The following is a 17181-nucleotide window of genomic DNA, read 5'->3' as shown; positions in this document are numbered from 1 at the left end:
GCTTTTATCACATTCTCCTGATATGTATCCGTTTCGTGCTCACCGTTCCTAATTCGAAGCGAGCGATAAACCGAGGATCGGTTTTCAATTCCCCCTCACGAGTCGTGCACCCTTCCAAAAAGAAGAAAAATCGCGACAGATATATATACCTTTTTTCGCATTTCCGCTGTCGAATGCGCAAAAAAAAAAAAAAAAAAAAAGAAAAAAAGAAAAAAACGAGTACCGAATCGAAGGATCACAGAGCGGCTCTCGCTCATTTCCCCATTTTTATATATATATATATATTATATATTATATACTATATACACAGACGGGTGTGGCTTTTCTCCCTCCTGTACACGATAAGCTTATAACGTACTCGTATATATAACAACTTCCAATGTGGATTATAAAAATATTAAATCTTCTGTAATATATTATACCAACTAGTTAACCTACGCGATATGTATAACTCACGGACCAATGTGATCCATGTGGCGGGGATCGCGTGGAACGCGACCTCGGTCCCCCCCCACCCTCCCATCCCTTCCCTTCTTCTCGGTGAAAAACCGAGAGATCGTTCCCTCGCCGACTCTCGCCTATATATATATATTTCCTTTTCTCTTTTTTGGCCGGCGTATTAATTTCCTGTGAACGAGCGTCTCCGTTGTCCCCGTCCGTATTTCCGTCTCTTCGTCACACCTCTGTACACACCGCAAGTCAGTCAGGAAGGATGGAACGGAGAACTAGAGAAATCGGAACGAAAAATGGGGAATTTTGATGTTAATTTTTCGATCGAATATAAATGGATATACTTTAGATAAATTATTTTCAACTAATTTTATCCGTTCCACCCTATTGCTATCGTAGTAACCTGTCTTTCCCCTTCCTGTCCGGTGTATCGTGTGTAGAGCGTGTACGTATGTATGTATGTGTGTATGTATGTGTATTGTGTATACGTAGATACGGTAGGATGGAACAAGACGTGCCTTGGTTCGCAGCCACGCGCGGAGGCAACGGGTAACACACAAGCATCGATGGCGATCATTGCGGCGCTCTCTTTACCAGAGATCGATCGACCTAAATACGACCTGGCGGCCGTACAATGTGCTCGAATTCGTTCCACGAGAATCGACGGACAGACGTCCGGCCCTCTGACCGACCGACCACTCTCTCTCTCTCGTTCTCTCTCGTGGCACGTGGCTGATATTAGATGGATCGATTGTTATTCCAACCAAGAGATTTTTACAGATACCTCGATCGATTCTTTTTTTCTTTTCTTCTCTCCTCGATCGTCTCGTTCAAACGATTCTCGATCCCGTGTAGTATCTAAGTGGTTAATCGGCTGTCCATCGAGCGAGGTGTTTCATCGGTTCGTGTCACGAGACGACGAGCAGCAGGGGAATGGAAAGAGATGGATCTCGCGTACGTTTCACGTGCGTTTGATATTACGTATTTTTGAGTTGTTTTAATAATTGTTTTTTTTTTTTGAGAATATACAAAGAATCGATGAATTATCAAAATATGATTGTTACAGATCCAATTTCTTTTGATTATTCTTTTTTTGGATATATATTGTATCGAGTGGAGAAGTAGTAGTAATAAAAGTTTAATTTTCGGTTTATTCGTTTATAATCTTCGAGATAAATGTTTTGCTGTCCGAATCTCGTTTATATTTTTTCCAATTCCAATGGATTACTGTGCACGTTTCGTCTTGATGCAATTGTATTTATTTCTTCCCTGAGATCGATTCGATTCGAGAATTAAACGAAGTTTAAAGGTTTCCTCGTCGACGTCGCCTGATTGGCATTCCACTATTAATAATACTATCGTTCTCGACGGTTGAATCTAAATTCAGTTTCATAATTATGACGAAAATGGAAGAAAGAATTTAAAAGTCAGTTACGAGTTTAAGTAATAAAAATTAACTACGAAGGATAATAAAGATTAACTACGTCGATGCTGATCTGCCATTGGTCGACGAGCCATCAAATGGGCATTATGAGATAAGATAAGATAAGCCTCTATTTCGGTCGAATTTTTCGCTCGTTTTAAATAAAGAATAACACCGATGCTTAGTTTAATTTTATCCTTTCTCTTATTCTGTCGATTTTTCTAGCAACGAAAACCGAATAACGCGGTGTAACAAATAGCGAGCACCTGCCGTATCGTCTTCGTCGCGCGAGACGAGGTTCAAGGTAGCCGTTAAACGAACGAAACTTTTCTCGATCGGAAATATCAATCTAGCGATCGAAGCAATTGGCACGCAAGAATGCGAACGCGAGACCCGATTCAGAATCCCCGTTAATAACGAAGAGTCTTGTAATCCATTAAATTGCATCCACTCGATTTAACAGCTTCTCTGATCGAGAGGAGGGATGGCGCGATTCGAGAAAAACGCGCATCGTATCTTTGTTCACCACTTCGTTCTTCCTTCCAACTTTGTTGTCGAACGAATTAACAAACAAGTTCAGTCTCGATCAATTTTTTTGCTTTGATGAACGTGAAACGCGCGCAATAGTCTCTTATTCTTCTCAAATAAGATAATGTATACGAGACGGTCAGAGAATGGTTTGATTTGACGCGTGAAAATTAAAAAAGAATGTATTTTCGTTTTTAAAAATTCGAGCACATTGTCACTACTCCATAAATTTTACTCCATTGTCATCGACCGTGTTACCCGCGCGTTTTCGATGTTGACCTGCCAATCTGAATAGAATATATAAGATAAGGTACTTATCTTGATCAGCCTTAATTCCTTCCCACGACGAGAAGCGCCAGTTTCCCGAAGAATTTCGTAACGTTCACCAAAAAAAAAAAGACTTTCAGATAAGTTGTAATTTTAATTTTTCGAGTCGAAAAGTGATCGACCCTTGAATATTTCTTCTTCGATTCCAAGATCACGAAGATATCCTCTTCCCTTTTCCTTCACAACAAGATGTTCCCTTCTTCTTCCTCGTCCATTTTCGAGGGAATCTTCGCGACCTCGTCGAGTAATAGATCGAATCGAAGCAGAGAACAGCATCGTTCGTTGGAATGAAAATAAAAAGGAAAAAAAAAAAGAGAAATTCTTCGCGGAACAACGGGGCAAAAAAAAAAGATTTGGGCCCGACGTGGCAACCACGATACAATATACGGCGATCGAGCCACCACCTCTACGATGGTTATTCCTCGGGCCAGCCGAGATCCTCCCCCACGAGCTCGTAGAACCGTTGATTGTGCTCGTTGAAGAACCTCCTCAGCTTGGTGACAACCACGGGGCTTACGCGCGGATGCCGTCTACCCTTGCTCTCCTTCAAGCACTTCTCCGACGTCTCGTTTCGAAGGCAGTAGAAACCTTTCGTGTGGTTGAAGTAGAAGTTGTGCCTTCCTATCCGCGGCTCCAATCCAAGGAAGTTCTCGATCCTGCGCAACTGGGGCACCGGATCCTCGATCAGCTGGTCGCCGTTCACTATCAGGATCTGATCCCTTGAAAACACTTCGAGCCACCTGTGCATGTACGTGTGGTAAAGGGAGATGGCGACCGGCCTGTACGACTCGTTGATGCTACCGTCCGCTCGTATCACCAACTCCTCGAAGCTGCGCGCCGCTTGCTGCTGTTGTTGCTGCTGCTGCTGCTGCTGCTGTTGCTGTTGCTGTTGCACGGTTCGAGGCGTACCGTTCGTCATCGTCGAGGCGGTGGCCGCGTGTGTGCGTAGTTGAGTGTAGTCGGATATCGCCCTGGTCACTGGCTCCCGCACTATCAGCAACAGTTTCACGCTCGCGTTCATCGCTCGAATTCTTTCAGGTACCTGGAGATAAGGGAGAATTAATTGGAGTGGATTTTTTTTGGGGAGTGGAGTTGGGGAGTGGAGTTGGGGTTTGTTACGCATCTTAGATATAAATGGTACGATGCAATTTTGTAAAATGTGTAAAAAGAAATGTATGAAAAATTATATAAATTTTATATCCTATTTTTAAATAAGATACGTACAGAGTTAATATTATATCTCAATACATCTCAAAACATTTATTATAATTAATAAATAATTATAAAGTATCGATAAGTTTTTTGGTTTCCTTTTTTTTTTTTTTTTTGGAAAATTGAAGTTAAAGTTAAGTAATTATTTCGTATTAGAAATTCACACGATGCATAGTCATTCGAATTATGTATATTAACTGGATAAAATTTATTTTCAAATTAAAAAATAATTGTTTCGATGTAATATATGAAAAGTTATTACGCTACAAATTTTAAATCCTATTTTTAAACAAGATACGTAGAGAATTAATCGATAACTGATCGGTCACGTTTCAATAGTTAAAAAGCATTTAAATTTCAAATTTTATAACGGATATAGCATCTCGAAATATCTATTTTAAATCCTTATGAATTATCCACAAGTTTTTTTTTTTCATAAATTAAAGTTAAAATTAAGTAATTATTTCATATTAGAAACTATGTAATGATTTGTGAATGATTTTTTACACGTTCTACATCGTTTCATAAGAGTCGAATGTACGAAAAGTACAAACTTTTATTTATCGCCATATTTGATTCGCAAAATTTTGCAAAATTATATTAAAATTATTTTTAATTTTCACGGCTGTTCATGATATATAAGGGCACAAGAGAACGAATTCTTTAATTTAGTTATTCATATTTATGGATTAATTTTGAGCTATTTTATATTATAATATATATATAATAATATTTCTAATTTTACTTCTTATAGTGCTTGTTTCATTTTATAATTTTCAGTTTTATCGTTTTTATCGTTATTTCATTAAATTATTATCGTTTAAGTTTATACCTGGCGGATAATTTATAGGATAGCATAACTTTTCTCTTTAATAAGCATTTATTCCTTAACATCCGTTTCCTTAGAATATTCCATCTCCAATTCCGGTTTATCGTTCGTTTATACAAATTCGAAGCTCTTTTAAAATTGATTGCCCGCCAGATATTTCGTTGTATATTTTATTTTTATTCCGCACTAATTAAACGCAATATTAATTTTTTTTTCACACGTACTTTTATCATCGTACACATTTTCAACGAAACGATAAATTATAATAAAGATCGGTATCGTTCTCTATAGATCTCCTCTCGTATGCCATCTCAAAACGATGGAAAAAGATAATTTTTCTCCAGTTCCAACTTTATCCTTCGAACCACTGCTTTGAACTGTCCAAAAGAATAAAATTGGTCGTCGAATAAGACGCGTCGTCCCCACTTGCACAGTGTCGACCATACAGCGCGACAATATCCCCTCTCCTTTCCTACGCGATACTCATAATTCCGCGGGACACAGTGTTTACGTTTGGATATTGCTGGTAAATGCGAGTCGCGTGTCGTAGAGCGGTAACGTTAAAAGCAGAAATGTGTTCGTGGAACGTGGCGATTATATTAGGTAAAGTTTTCTTTTTTTTTTTATTATTAGATACCTCAGGAAACGAACCATTCCAACGGAAATTACTTAATAAAGTTGCCATAAAGCTTCTGCTAATTTTTTTTTACGAACTACGCGTGGCATACTTTCACGTAAAAAAAGAAAACAAAATGTTTTTCTTTCTTTTTAAAACGTGGCAACGAGGCACGTATTATCGTTTGTAAATCGAAAAGAGGATAAACAATTCCTCCTTCCTTTAATGGAGATCGTTCGAAGCCGCGCCAAGTTTTAAAATGAAGAATGAAATCCAACCGTATCGTTCTAACGATCTTCCAAACATGGTCGTGAAAAATAAAAATTTTCCACGGGAAAAGCTGTACACTGTATACTGTTTAATATTCGGCGAGATCGTGGGAGGATCGCTTTGGATCGTGTTCATTACTCGAAAGCAATGTTTCTGTCAAGGAGAATCAAATTCTCGAGAGTTGACACGTTCCATTCGCGAAAACGATTACATACTCGAAATTATTTTGCGCCTCTCCTCCAATTTCCCTCCGACATTTTCGGTTTTCATTTAAAAAAAGATCGCGCTTTTCCACCGATTTTTCGATCGATTTTTTTTGTTGCAAAATGAAAAGGATGAAGACGATGCTCGAACCGAATACCAAGGTTTCTTCCAACGTGTTTCACTCCATGTTCAACTCTGTAATTGTTCAATCTGCGATTGAAACGAATTCTCTAAATTTATTACCGTGACGATCGATCGACATCTAATTGAACTCTCCAACGCTCCGATTAACTTCTTTACTCTGTATTCCTCTTCCCACCAAATTAGTCTCCGCGAAAATGATTAAACGCAGTGTGTGTGTGTGTGTGAAGGGGGAAGTCTCGATTGAAATGCAGAGTTTGAAAATTATTTTTTTTTCCGATTTTTTTGAGCTCATTTAAATTTTTCGAAAACGATACTGCTTTTTATTATTATAATTTATTATCCCGTTAAAGATGTATATAGATGTATAGAAAGAAAGTTAACTTAGAAAGCGCTTCGAATTTACAAGTGTACGATAAACTGGACTAAGAAAAAAATGCTTATTAAAAAAAGAATATATATGAGCCAGATCTAAATACCTGTCTTTTGTTTAATCTGCAAACGTTTAAAAATAGAATTTTTAACATGGTTATTATACGTTACATCAAAATAATTATTTTTTTTACGAATTTGAAAAATGAATTTTCTCCACTTAATATACATTATTCGAACTGAGGAAATTATATCGTAAATTATAAAATTATCGATATTTTCGAGGCGACCCACCTCCGGCGTGACGAAATAACTTGGACTCTTCTCGATGGTGATCTGGCCCCTGAACGAATATGGCATCTTCCTTCGATACCACTCCAGCCCTTTCCCGTAATTGTCATCGCGGTCGAAGAAGTGGACCTCGCCAGCCGCCTTCTGTATCTGAGGATGGAGGAACAGCATCTCGAGGAGGGCCCTCGTCCCGCATTTCCTCACCCCGATTATTATCGCCTGAGGTAGATGGCGGCTCGTGCGGGGGAAATGCACCTTGCTCGAGAAGAGGAGGGGGGGCGTGGCGCGGACTTGGGACACGAGCTCGACCGCGCGCCCCTCCACGGCCGAGGCGGCGTGAAGGCTGTACACAGCGCTGTCGTAGAGGATGTGGAACGTGAGAAACAGGGAGAGAAGGACCACGGTGAGGAAGGCGGCGGCCATTTTCGGCCTCGATATTCCAACCACAAGGATGCAGTCCGATGTGTCGCCCTCGGCCGGCCTCATGGCAGAGCGGGGCATCCACCTGGAACAATTGTTCTTAATTATTATTATTATTATTATTATTATTATTATTATTATTATTATTATTCGCAACGATTGTTTATCATTTTATATAGGAAATATCTCGTTGTTTGTAACTCTCGTTCTTTTTAGGAGAAGAATGATGTTTTTAATTTTTTTTTTCTTTCCTTTATGATTATTTTTTTTTTTATCAATTAATCTTATCCTTTCCAACGCTTTTCCAAGAACATATGTAAAATTAAACAAGATTGATTAATCTCCTTAAATTTTATCACAAATTTCATTTAAATATGTCTAAATGATAAAAACTAATAAATAAATAAAAAAACTAAAAAAAATCAAATTCGTGTAATAAATTTTTAAAATTTAACGATATAAAATGTATTTGGAAATTATGTTTGGAATGAATAAGATGATTAATAAGATATTTATTAGACAAATCAAAGAAAAATAAAATTTGTCTAATAAATTTTTAAAATTTAATTTTGGAATTTAATTTAGCAACGCGTCTTAAAATAACGATATCAAATGTATTTAGAAATTATGTTTTGGAATGAGTAAGACGATTAATAAGAAACGACGAATTGTTGAGCCGATGGAAAGATAATTTATTGGCCTATCCAATAATGAATCAAAAATTAAAGTTACGGAGAATTGGCTTGGAACGAAGGCTACGTGGAATTTTTCCGGTTAACTAATCACACGTATTGGCACGGGATATGAGATATTCGAAATCGATCGGGCAGAGTCCGTAAAATTCGAACAGGATATTTTCGTTGGTCGAGTGCCAGGATCGTTTCTCTCTAAATGACAACAATTCTCACGAATTCTGCAACGCGATATATCTTACACCATCCTGAAGTTATCATCTCTCAGACGATTAACGAGTATTAAGCAATCGTTGAATATGATCTAAGAATAATTTATCAGGCCATTCAACAAGAAAATTGAAATATTAACTTTGCGAAATTTATATGTTCAATTCTTCGTATCTTAAGTAATCTAAGAATAATTTATCAGACCATTCAAATATTAATTTTGTGAAATTTATAAAATTCAATTTAAGAATAATTTATCAGGCCATTCAACAAGAAAATTGAAATATTAATTTTACGAAATTTGTACATTCAATTCTTCGTATTTTAAGTAATCTAAGAATAATTTATCAGGCTATTCAAATATTAATTTTGTGAAATTTGTATATTCAATTCTTCGTATCTTAAGGAATCTAAGAATAATTTATCAGGCCATTCTATAAGAAAATTGAAATATTAATTTTGCGAAATTTATGTAAAATAAATTTATGTAAAATAATGTAAAATTCAATTCTTCGTATCTTAAGTGATCTAAGAATAATTTATCAGGCTATTCAAATATTAATTTTACGAAATTTATATATTCAATTCTTCGTATCTTAAGTGATCTAAGAATAATTTATCAGGTCATTCTATAAGAAAATTGAAATATTAATTTTTCGAAATTTATATGTTCAATTCTTCGTATCTTAAGTGATCTAAGAATAATTTATTAGACCATTCAATAAGAAAATTGAAACATTAATTTTGCGAAATTTGTAAAATTCAATTCTTCGTATCTTTGGAAATATAAAACATTTAAAATCGTTTCTCTCTAAATGATAACAATTCTTACGATCTGCAACTTTCGTTAAAAATGTCTTATACCATTTGAAAGTTAGAATCTATGAGATGATTAACGAGTAATAAATAAGATATGAATAATTTTAACATTAATTTTGCAAAGTCTGTATATGCAATTCTTTGTATCTTTGGCAAATGATCAATGATCGAGATAGAAGATATTTTTATTATAAATAGTCTCTCCTTATATATAATCTATCAAATAATCGTAAGATATAAATGGTTAACTTTGTGAAATCTATATATGCAATTTGGTATCTTTGAAAATATGAAAAAATTTGAGGTAGATAATATTTTTATTATATATAATCTCTCCCTAAATAACACGATCTATATTTTATAGCACGAATTATTTCTGAGATGATTAACGAGCATTAAATAATCCTAAGATATAAATAGTTAACTTTACGAAGTCTGTAAGTCTATGCAATTCTTCGTATCTTTGGAAATATGATCGAGTTATTATGTAGTCTCTTCCTAAATGACACGATTTATAAGGATATCTCACAGCACTGAAAGAGTTATTTATGATATGATTAACGAGTATTAAATAAGATATGAATAACTTCAACTTTGCAAAGTATATGCAATTCTTCTATTCTATTTTTGGCAAATATCGACACAGAGGATATTTTTATTATATATAGTCTCTCCCTAAATGACACGATCTATAACGTATTAATAACGATATCTTACAACACTTGGAGAGATATTTATCTCTGAGATGATTAACGAGTATTAAATAATCGTAAGATACGAATAACTTTAACTTTGTGAAATCTGTATATATAATTCTTCGTATCTTTGGAAATATAAATCATTCGATCGAGGCAGAGAATATTTTTATTATATATAAATAACACAATAACACCTCTAAATAACACAATCTATAAGGATATCTCACAGCAGAAGAGTTGGAAGAGTATTAAATAATCGTGAGAAATGAATGGCCATTCAACAAGTATACATAACAAAATCGAAACTATATACACAATTCTTCGTATCTTTCCAAATACGAAGCGTTCGATCGAGGATCGTTATCCCATTCCACTCGATTCCGCCATCCCCATCACCAGATTATCATTACCACACACCACATACATTCGCTTTAATCCGGCCCAGACACCGCCCATAATTTATTCTTTCCACGCCTGGGCGTGGAATTATTAACGCCGAATCTCTCGCATACCGATTAACCACCACCACGCGTTACACGAGCACGCGTCTCCACGACGCGCAGGGATCTCTCTCCATTCGGAATTTAAACGGAAAATTCGAGACTCGTCTCGGTCGGTAATTGAAACGCGAGCGAGATAAGCGAAGCAGCCGGAGTCGCGGCCAACTCGCAACGCGCCAACTTCATTACATAGTCGTAACCGCGATTCAATAACACGTTCGCGTCGTGCGAATACGTCGCGTTACTCCTCGAGAGTCGATCGAGTGCGGGAGAGGAGCTCGTCTCAACGTTTCTCAACTATATAACAAAAATATTTTCGAGATTGAACGTTCGAGGATATAGGAAAGTTTAGGATCTTTCGAGCTCAATCAATGTGAAATTTACCATCTCCTTTTCGCTCGTCTCGATGGATTGTTTATGGAATGAAGAAATTTATGGGATGAAAGATTATAGAGCCAAGTTATTAATAAATTAATAATATTTATAAATTTATTTAATTTTAATCAATCGAATTGAATGAATTTATATTTTTTTGCAAGTTTGTTAAGATTAATAATTATTAATCTGTCAGTAGTTTTTAATATCGATAAATTTATTTTATTTATTTTATGAATTAGAATTATCATTAATTTTTTTTATAGTTTAATTATACAATATTAATAAAATAATAAAATAATAAAAATAATAAAATAATATTTTATTTACGAATTTTTTCTTTATCTGTATTATATTTATTATATTTATTGATTTTAATCAATCAATATCATTTTTAGTTAAAATTCCTATTTATAATATTTCATTTTTTGATTATTAAAAGCTCACCTTATTATGGTCCAATAATTCTACCTTCTACTATATTAAAATTAGGCGGAGATACGGAACATTACGATTGATAAATAATTTTTAAAATGAGATTTAATTACTCAAATAACATTTTTAATTATCATTAATTCACTTGAAGTTTTTAAGATCGATATTGTTTATATATCAACACGATACAAAATTATCAATAATTATAAAAACAGCAACCTTCCACTTGAAAAATTATTAAAATTATCAAAAGAAATCGCACGTAAGACAGATATAATACTTTTCGTACAATTTCTTTCTCCCGAGCGATCGAAATCGAATCTCTCCTTACGCGATAATCCACGAAAATCCGCTTGCGTGCCAATTTTCCAAATCGCTCCAATCGACGATCGAAGAGTTTTTGTAACGAGCCAGCCCGAAAAATCGGTCGAGGAGTCCACGAAAAGGACATAAATGTAACGTACGTAATTAAAGGACGCGACGCGCGCGCCTCCTCTCGAGCCTCGAAAGAAACGAATGGCAGGAACGGTCTCGAGCGCGAATCGAGAGCATTATCGAGACACACTGGCAGCTTCGAACGACAACGCGAAGCGAGCCGTCATCCGGGCGATTTTTCGGGAGGAGAAAAATGGACACATCGAGATAAGAGAGAATCTCGTCGGAAACGCTGACATTGGTGCATCAGTGTTTGTTAGAAGGGAGATTATTCAAATCATCGGAGGAATTCGTGAAAATTCACTGAAAATAGTAGATCGGTGGGTAATTATTTTTCCTCTTTAAAAATTTAATATTTTTTTCATAAAAATTTTTTAATTATTAAAAGTTCACCTTATTACGATCCAATAATTTTAAACCTTCTATTATATTAAAATTAGGTGGAGATACGGAACATTACGATTGATAAATAATTTTTAAAATGAGATTTAATTATTCAAATAATATTTTTAATTAATTCACTTGAAGTTTTAAGATCGATATATTTATATAAATCCTATATATATAAATCCTCTTCTTTTTTAGTGAGAACTATTTTTATCAAAAATCGAAATATTTTTATCGAAATATTATTGATATCGAAAATCGTATATATTCGACGTATTATCATTAATAATTATTAATCTGTCAATAGTTTTTAATTCGATAAATTTATTTTATTTATTTTATGAATTAGGATTATCATTAATTTTTATTATGGTTCTAGTTCCACTTGGAGAAAGCTTGGAATGCATCTCGCGATCTCAACGAGCTTTCTTTGGCGAAGAGCTTTCTCCAAATGAAGTGTAATATGTGGATACGATTTTTGATTTTATGCATTTTCACTGACCGAAAAGAGAGGATTATTTTTACGAAAAAAAATTAAACCAATTTTTTGAGAAAAAAAAAATCGCAATAATTGTGCAGCAGTCCAATAGGAACGAAAAGCGTTCCCCTGACGTGTTTTCATTCGTTCATTCGATCTTCTGAATCGAGCTTATTCGACGCGCGTCGATTCCAATGTTCAATTCGATTCGTAAAGAAATTTTGAAAAATATCGATTATCGTGGGAACGAGACTTACAAATTCAAATTCACGAGTCGCTTTAAAAAAAAAAATTTTTGGAATAATAGCTTTTCAAAGAAAGTTATTTCCAAGTTTTATTATATTATATATATATTCGTAAAGAGAAAGATTTACATTTTAATGACGCCGATTTCGTTATTTACTTCTCAGATTTGGCGTCGTGGATTAACCCTTTGCGCTCGAGAGACTAGTCTCAGTCGCCACTGAGGATTCAGATTCGAATGAAATTAGCACATTTTTGATGGTGAATATTTAAAAAAAACTGTAATTTTGTTTTGTTATTTTTATTCATTGATTTTTCTTCTATATTTTATTATTATCAAGTTACATATACATTATTATATATTTTTATATATTTTCTATTCTATGTTAATTAAATGCAATGTTAATTTATCTTTTATATATATACAATTATATTTTTATGTTATATTCAATAAAATAACTATATTATTAACGTATTAACAAGAAGCGATATCCCTTTCTAAAAATTAAATCTTCCCGTATAAGCTCGAAATCGGGGAAAAATAAAATTTTGTCCAGTTATTGTTCGAATCACTTCGCATCGCGGCGTTAAACTGAAGCGATTCGTTATCTTCAATTAACAAAAGCGCAATATTTTTAAATAGATCTTTATTATTTTTTTATTCATTGTTTCGTTACTACGACTGATTAAAATTGCATAAGACAACGAGTAATTGGAGTTATCGTACATCGAGTATCTTTCTCTCACGAGATTCCTCGATAATAAAAATCACCAAAAAAAAAAAAAAAAAAAATAAAAAATGCGACCGCTGTCGATCTTTCTCTCGGGCACATTTTTGCCGCGGCAGAGAAATAGCGAAAGGAAAATTAAAAAATGTATAAAATCACTTTACTTTTATTATTGGTCACACACATCGAGTTGCTACATCGTCCGACTGAAAAATTCGTCGAGCACAAAGAGTTAACGTTAAGCCGAGAAAACCATCGAACAACAACGAGAATTCACGTTTGTTAAATAAGAAAACGAAATTTCACGCGGGCGCGCGAATGTGATGGAGAAAACTTAACGAAAAACGGATTTATCAGGGATTTTACAACATTGGAACGTTCCAACACGGGGAAACGTTGGCTTTATCGGAACTGGAAATCGATAAATCAACCGTTGTTCCAGGAACCACTCCCCCCCCCCCCATCCGGATAAGGATGATCGCGCGGATAAAACAATTCGCTTCTTTCCACTTCCTTCCTGCCTTCGAGCCAACTCGTTTCACGGTTAGCCATCATACCTTCCAATTAAATCCACAAAATTAGTTCCATGCACAGTTTCCTTCGTTTCATCGCAACGAAGAACAGATAACAAGTTTCCGATCGAAAAAATTGATGATGTAAATAGGATTCGCGTTTACACATTTTTCGAAAAAAGCTTTCGTTTTCAAAAGACCCGCTTTGATTCTTCAGCAATTTCGGTGGGCAATCTCGTTTAAAGCTACGCCAGAGGAAAGAATAAAATTCGAAATGAGGAGATGGAAATAGGAAATCGAGATATAACATATATTTTCTTTCCAGATTATTTATATTCGTTTTGTCTAATCGTCGCGCTTCCGTTTTTCTTATCCTTGCCACCGACGCAATTTCGGTTACTGTACTCGAGCAACTCGTTTACGATTAAATAAACAGACACATATACGCGCTCTCTTTCACTCACGCACGCACACAGATGCACAGCACACAAAGGGAGATTCATCGTTAAGAAATGGTGATCCCACGCCACATTGTTCGAAACGACGATGGCCATTTAGAAAATTTCATAGGTCCCAAGATGGCGAGCGAACGAAAACGGTCGAAAATGTTTCCAACTGCGAGGACGAGTGCGATCCCGATGGACGAAACGAGACGAAGGAATTAACGCGTTGCTCGCGTATCTTAATTGCTCTCCAGGAGGCGGGGAAAGGAAAGCACGTTCTCTCAAGTTTCTAAATAAAAACGGTTAACGAGTCTCTGAAGGGGGAAAAAGGGAGAGGAGGGGAGAGGAAAGTTTCGATCTTACAACCGAAATAAATTTAAAAAGGGAGTAAAAAGAAACTTTTCAACTCGGCGAGCCTCGAGTCGAGGCTTAAAAATTGGCGAACAATTCTTTTTTCTTTTCTTTTACGATCGTATCGTTTCCTGCGTATCGCGCATCATCGATTTCTTGTGAAACGGCGGCCGGGAAAAAGCTGTCGCGATATACGGTGAAAAATGTTATACTCGGCTCGACATCCGTTTCCCGGAGAGAGAACCTTATTCTTCGATCGCGAACTAGATTTCTCTCTTCGCTCGGAGAACCGTGCAATTTATACGCGATCCTCTGAAACAGACGTTTGTTCGATATCGGAGCGTTAGATCGATGCTTTCCAAGATGTACGTTGATTGTCACGTAGAAATACAATACTCTTTGTTTTTTGATTTTTCAACGGAATATTTTTTTTTTTTTTTTTTTTTTGCGGAAAATCTGTTTCTTTATTCTTCGATCACAAATTCTGGATTTCTTTCATTCACTCGCATACAATCCTCTAGAAAAATAGAAAAATAATTTGTTCAATATCGAAGCGATAGATTAATGCTTTCCAAGACATGTACATTGATTATTAAAAATATTATAATTATAAAAATGTACGTCGAATTAAACACTCTTCGTTTTTTAATTTTCTTTTTCGTTTTCTTCGTTTTCGAAAACCTGCAGAGCAGATCGATGTTACGAGTCGATGAATGGATTCTTCGCCATATTGGAATGTGACTAACCAATGGCTCTCTATTCGTTAGAAAAAAAGAAAAACTTTCGAATCCTTTTTTTTTTTTTTCAGGAACACAAGAAAAATCGTAACTTTTATCCTCGAATATTTATCGGCCTGAGATAGTTTCGTTACGTGCGATGTTTATGCGCGACTATAATCCTTTAATCTCGCGTGACGCGTTTATGTGCAATTTACGCGACGACATCTCTCGACGATTCGCCGATTCGTAACGAGATTAAAGATTTTTCTATGGTATAAATTTCATTGGCGAAACAAAGAGAGAATTATCATTATCCCGTGATTGATTTGATCGGCGAACGGGGACGAATTTTCGCCAAAGCGAAATTTTTGCCTCGACTATCCTCTTATGAAATATCCGTATTATTGCGATAAAATTTCGAATTTATTCAAGAAACAATCTATTCCTTCGAAATTGGATTGATATTTAAAAAAAAAAAAAAAAAAAAAAGATAATACATCGAACAGCGAGAAAATTTTATTTTTCGACAATTGTCATTTTTATTAATCTAATCCAATTTCTCAACCGCCGATATAAACCAAAAATTAAATTTTTCTCTCGCCTTCACTTAACCGATTTAATGATTTCAATTTTCTCAACTACTTCACCTAACCTAACACCTAAACCATTTCGAAGAAACACTTTCCTCTAATAACGTTATTTGACAAACCGATAATCTCGATAACGATATATTAAAAAATATTGTTTTCCTTTTTTTTTTCATTAAAACGATCAAATTGCTCAAACTTAAATCAAAAGAAAAAAAAAAAAAAGAAAAAAGAAACGAAAATTTTCGCGGAGAAGGATGGTAAGTTATCGGCCGATCGAAGGAGGAGAATAAACAGCGTGCAAAAACCGCAGGACTCTCCCTTCCTCCCCCCCTCTCTCTCTTTCTTTCTCTCGATCGGTTGATTCCGGCCGAGCGAGCGAAGTCACGGGCAGAGAAAGAGAAGATTCGGTTTTTGGCGCAACGCCAAATATTTATCTCGCATCGGTAGCGACTCTCTTTGGAAACGCGTCGACCGTATTTATCGGGACCGAATCGCAATTTCCACGCGCGGTTGATCCAAACGCGACGAACAAACCCGTCCCTCTTTCCACATATTGGCATATAATAATATAATAAACGCGTCGAGAGAAAAAGAGAGAGAGAGAAAATAATTTCTAACCTTCTTCGTCTCGCCCCTTCTTCTCCAATTATCTGTTAAATCAACAAGAAACTTAATTCAAGACTTTCCGCCCGATTATCTACTCCTGTTAATCTAACCTCTGACTAACGAATAATTATTTTAACGATCGTGTGTGCACCTATTATCACCATATCATATATTCCCCCCGTACGCTTTTACGAAGAACAAGAATTTAAAGAATTCTAAAAGAAGATCTATTATATATCTTCCCGTTCTCGTTAATATTTTTATAAGCGGGAAATAAAAACTCCGCTTTCGCCAACGGTATCTCGACGGTTGGAAGGTTTTTCGTGCGAGTTATCCACCGTCAATTCTCGCTTCTCGTTACAGTGGCGTAGCGTAGGATGGACGTAGCGGTTATGACGAGTGTAATTTTGGTGCGTGCTCAACATGGCGCAGCGTCCCCCGCCTTTTAATTACGTCCGGCCGTGTCGGGCACGTGTTCGGTTCGTGACCGCGCGCCATGTCCGCTCCTTCAAATTCAAGATCTTATCTTGGCAATTGGCCCAATTAGGAACCGCGACGATCTTCTTGCAACGGATACAAGGGACCTGGCTCCTTAACCACACGCGATATTTCCACTGTTTCTAATACCGTTCTCTCTCTCTCTCTCTCTCTCTCTCTCTCTCTCTCTCTCTCTCTCTTTATCTTTCTGGATTAACGCTTGTTCGCGAAACTTTTTCATCTTCGTGAAACGATTCATTTCAACTCTTTCTTTTTTGCGATTTTCTTCGCGATTACGTCTAACGATTCGATTCGAAAATAAATTCCTGGATAAATAGATTTAGCCAGGAGGAAAGTTCCTCCATCGAAAAGATTTCTAACGAGGAATTTTATCGAAACG

At 35.7% G+C, this 17181-nt stretch overlaps 1 protein-coding gene across 1 annotated transcript in view; it reads right to left on the bottom strand.

Moving 5' to 3' along the window:
- Nucleotides 1-2841: 2841 nt before the first annotated feature.
- The window catches only part of LOC122720848 (heparan sulfate glucosamine 3-O-sulfotransferase 1), a 45772-nt gene continuing 31432 nt past the window's right edge, over nucleotides 2842-17181 (bottom strand). The window contains exons 3-4 of the mRNA XM_043947881.1: nucleotides 6667-7168; nucleotides 2842-3770 (exon numbers count right to left, since the gene is read on the bottom strand). Of these exons, the coding sequence (XP_043803816.1) occupies nucleotides 3144-3770; nucleotides 6667-7168 (1129 nt within the window). The 3' untranslated portion in view covers nucleotides 2842-3143. The remainder of the gene's footprint in view (nucleotides 3771-6666; nucleotides 7169-17181) is intronic.

The sequence above is a fragment of the Apis laboriosa genome, unplaced genomic scaffold, assembly GCF_014066325.1.
Source record: "Apis laboriosa isolate Shangri-la unplaced genomic scaffold, ASM1406632v1 scaffold105_cov147, whole genome shotgun sequence".
In the NCBI taxonomy this organism is placed as follows: Eukaryota; Metazoa; Arthropoda; class Insecta; order Hymenoptera; family Apidae; genus Apis; species Apis laboriosa.
The sequence above is the reverse complement of the archived record's forward strand: the minus strand, read 5'-3'. Positions and strand labels throughout refer to the sequence as shown.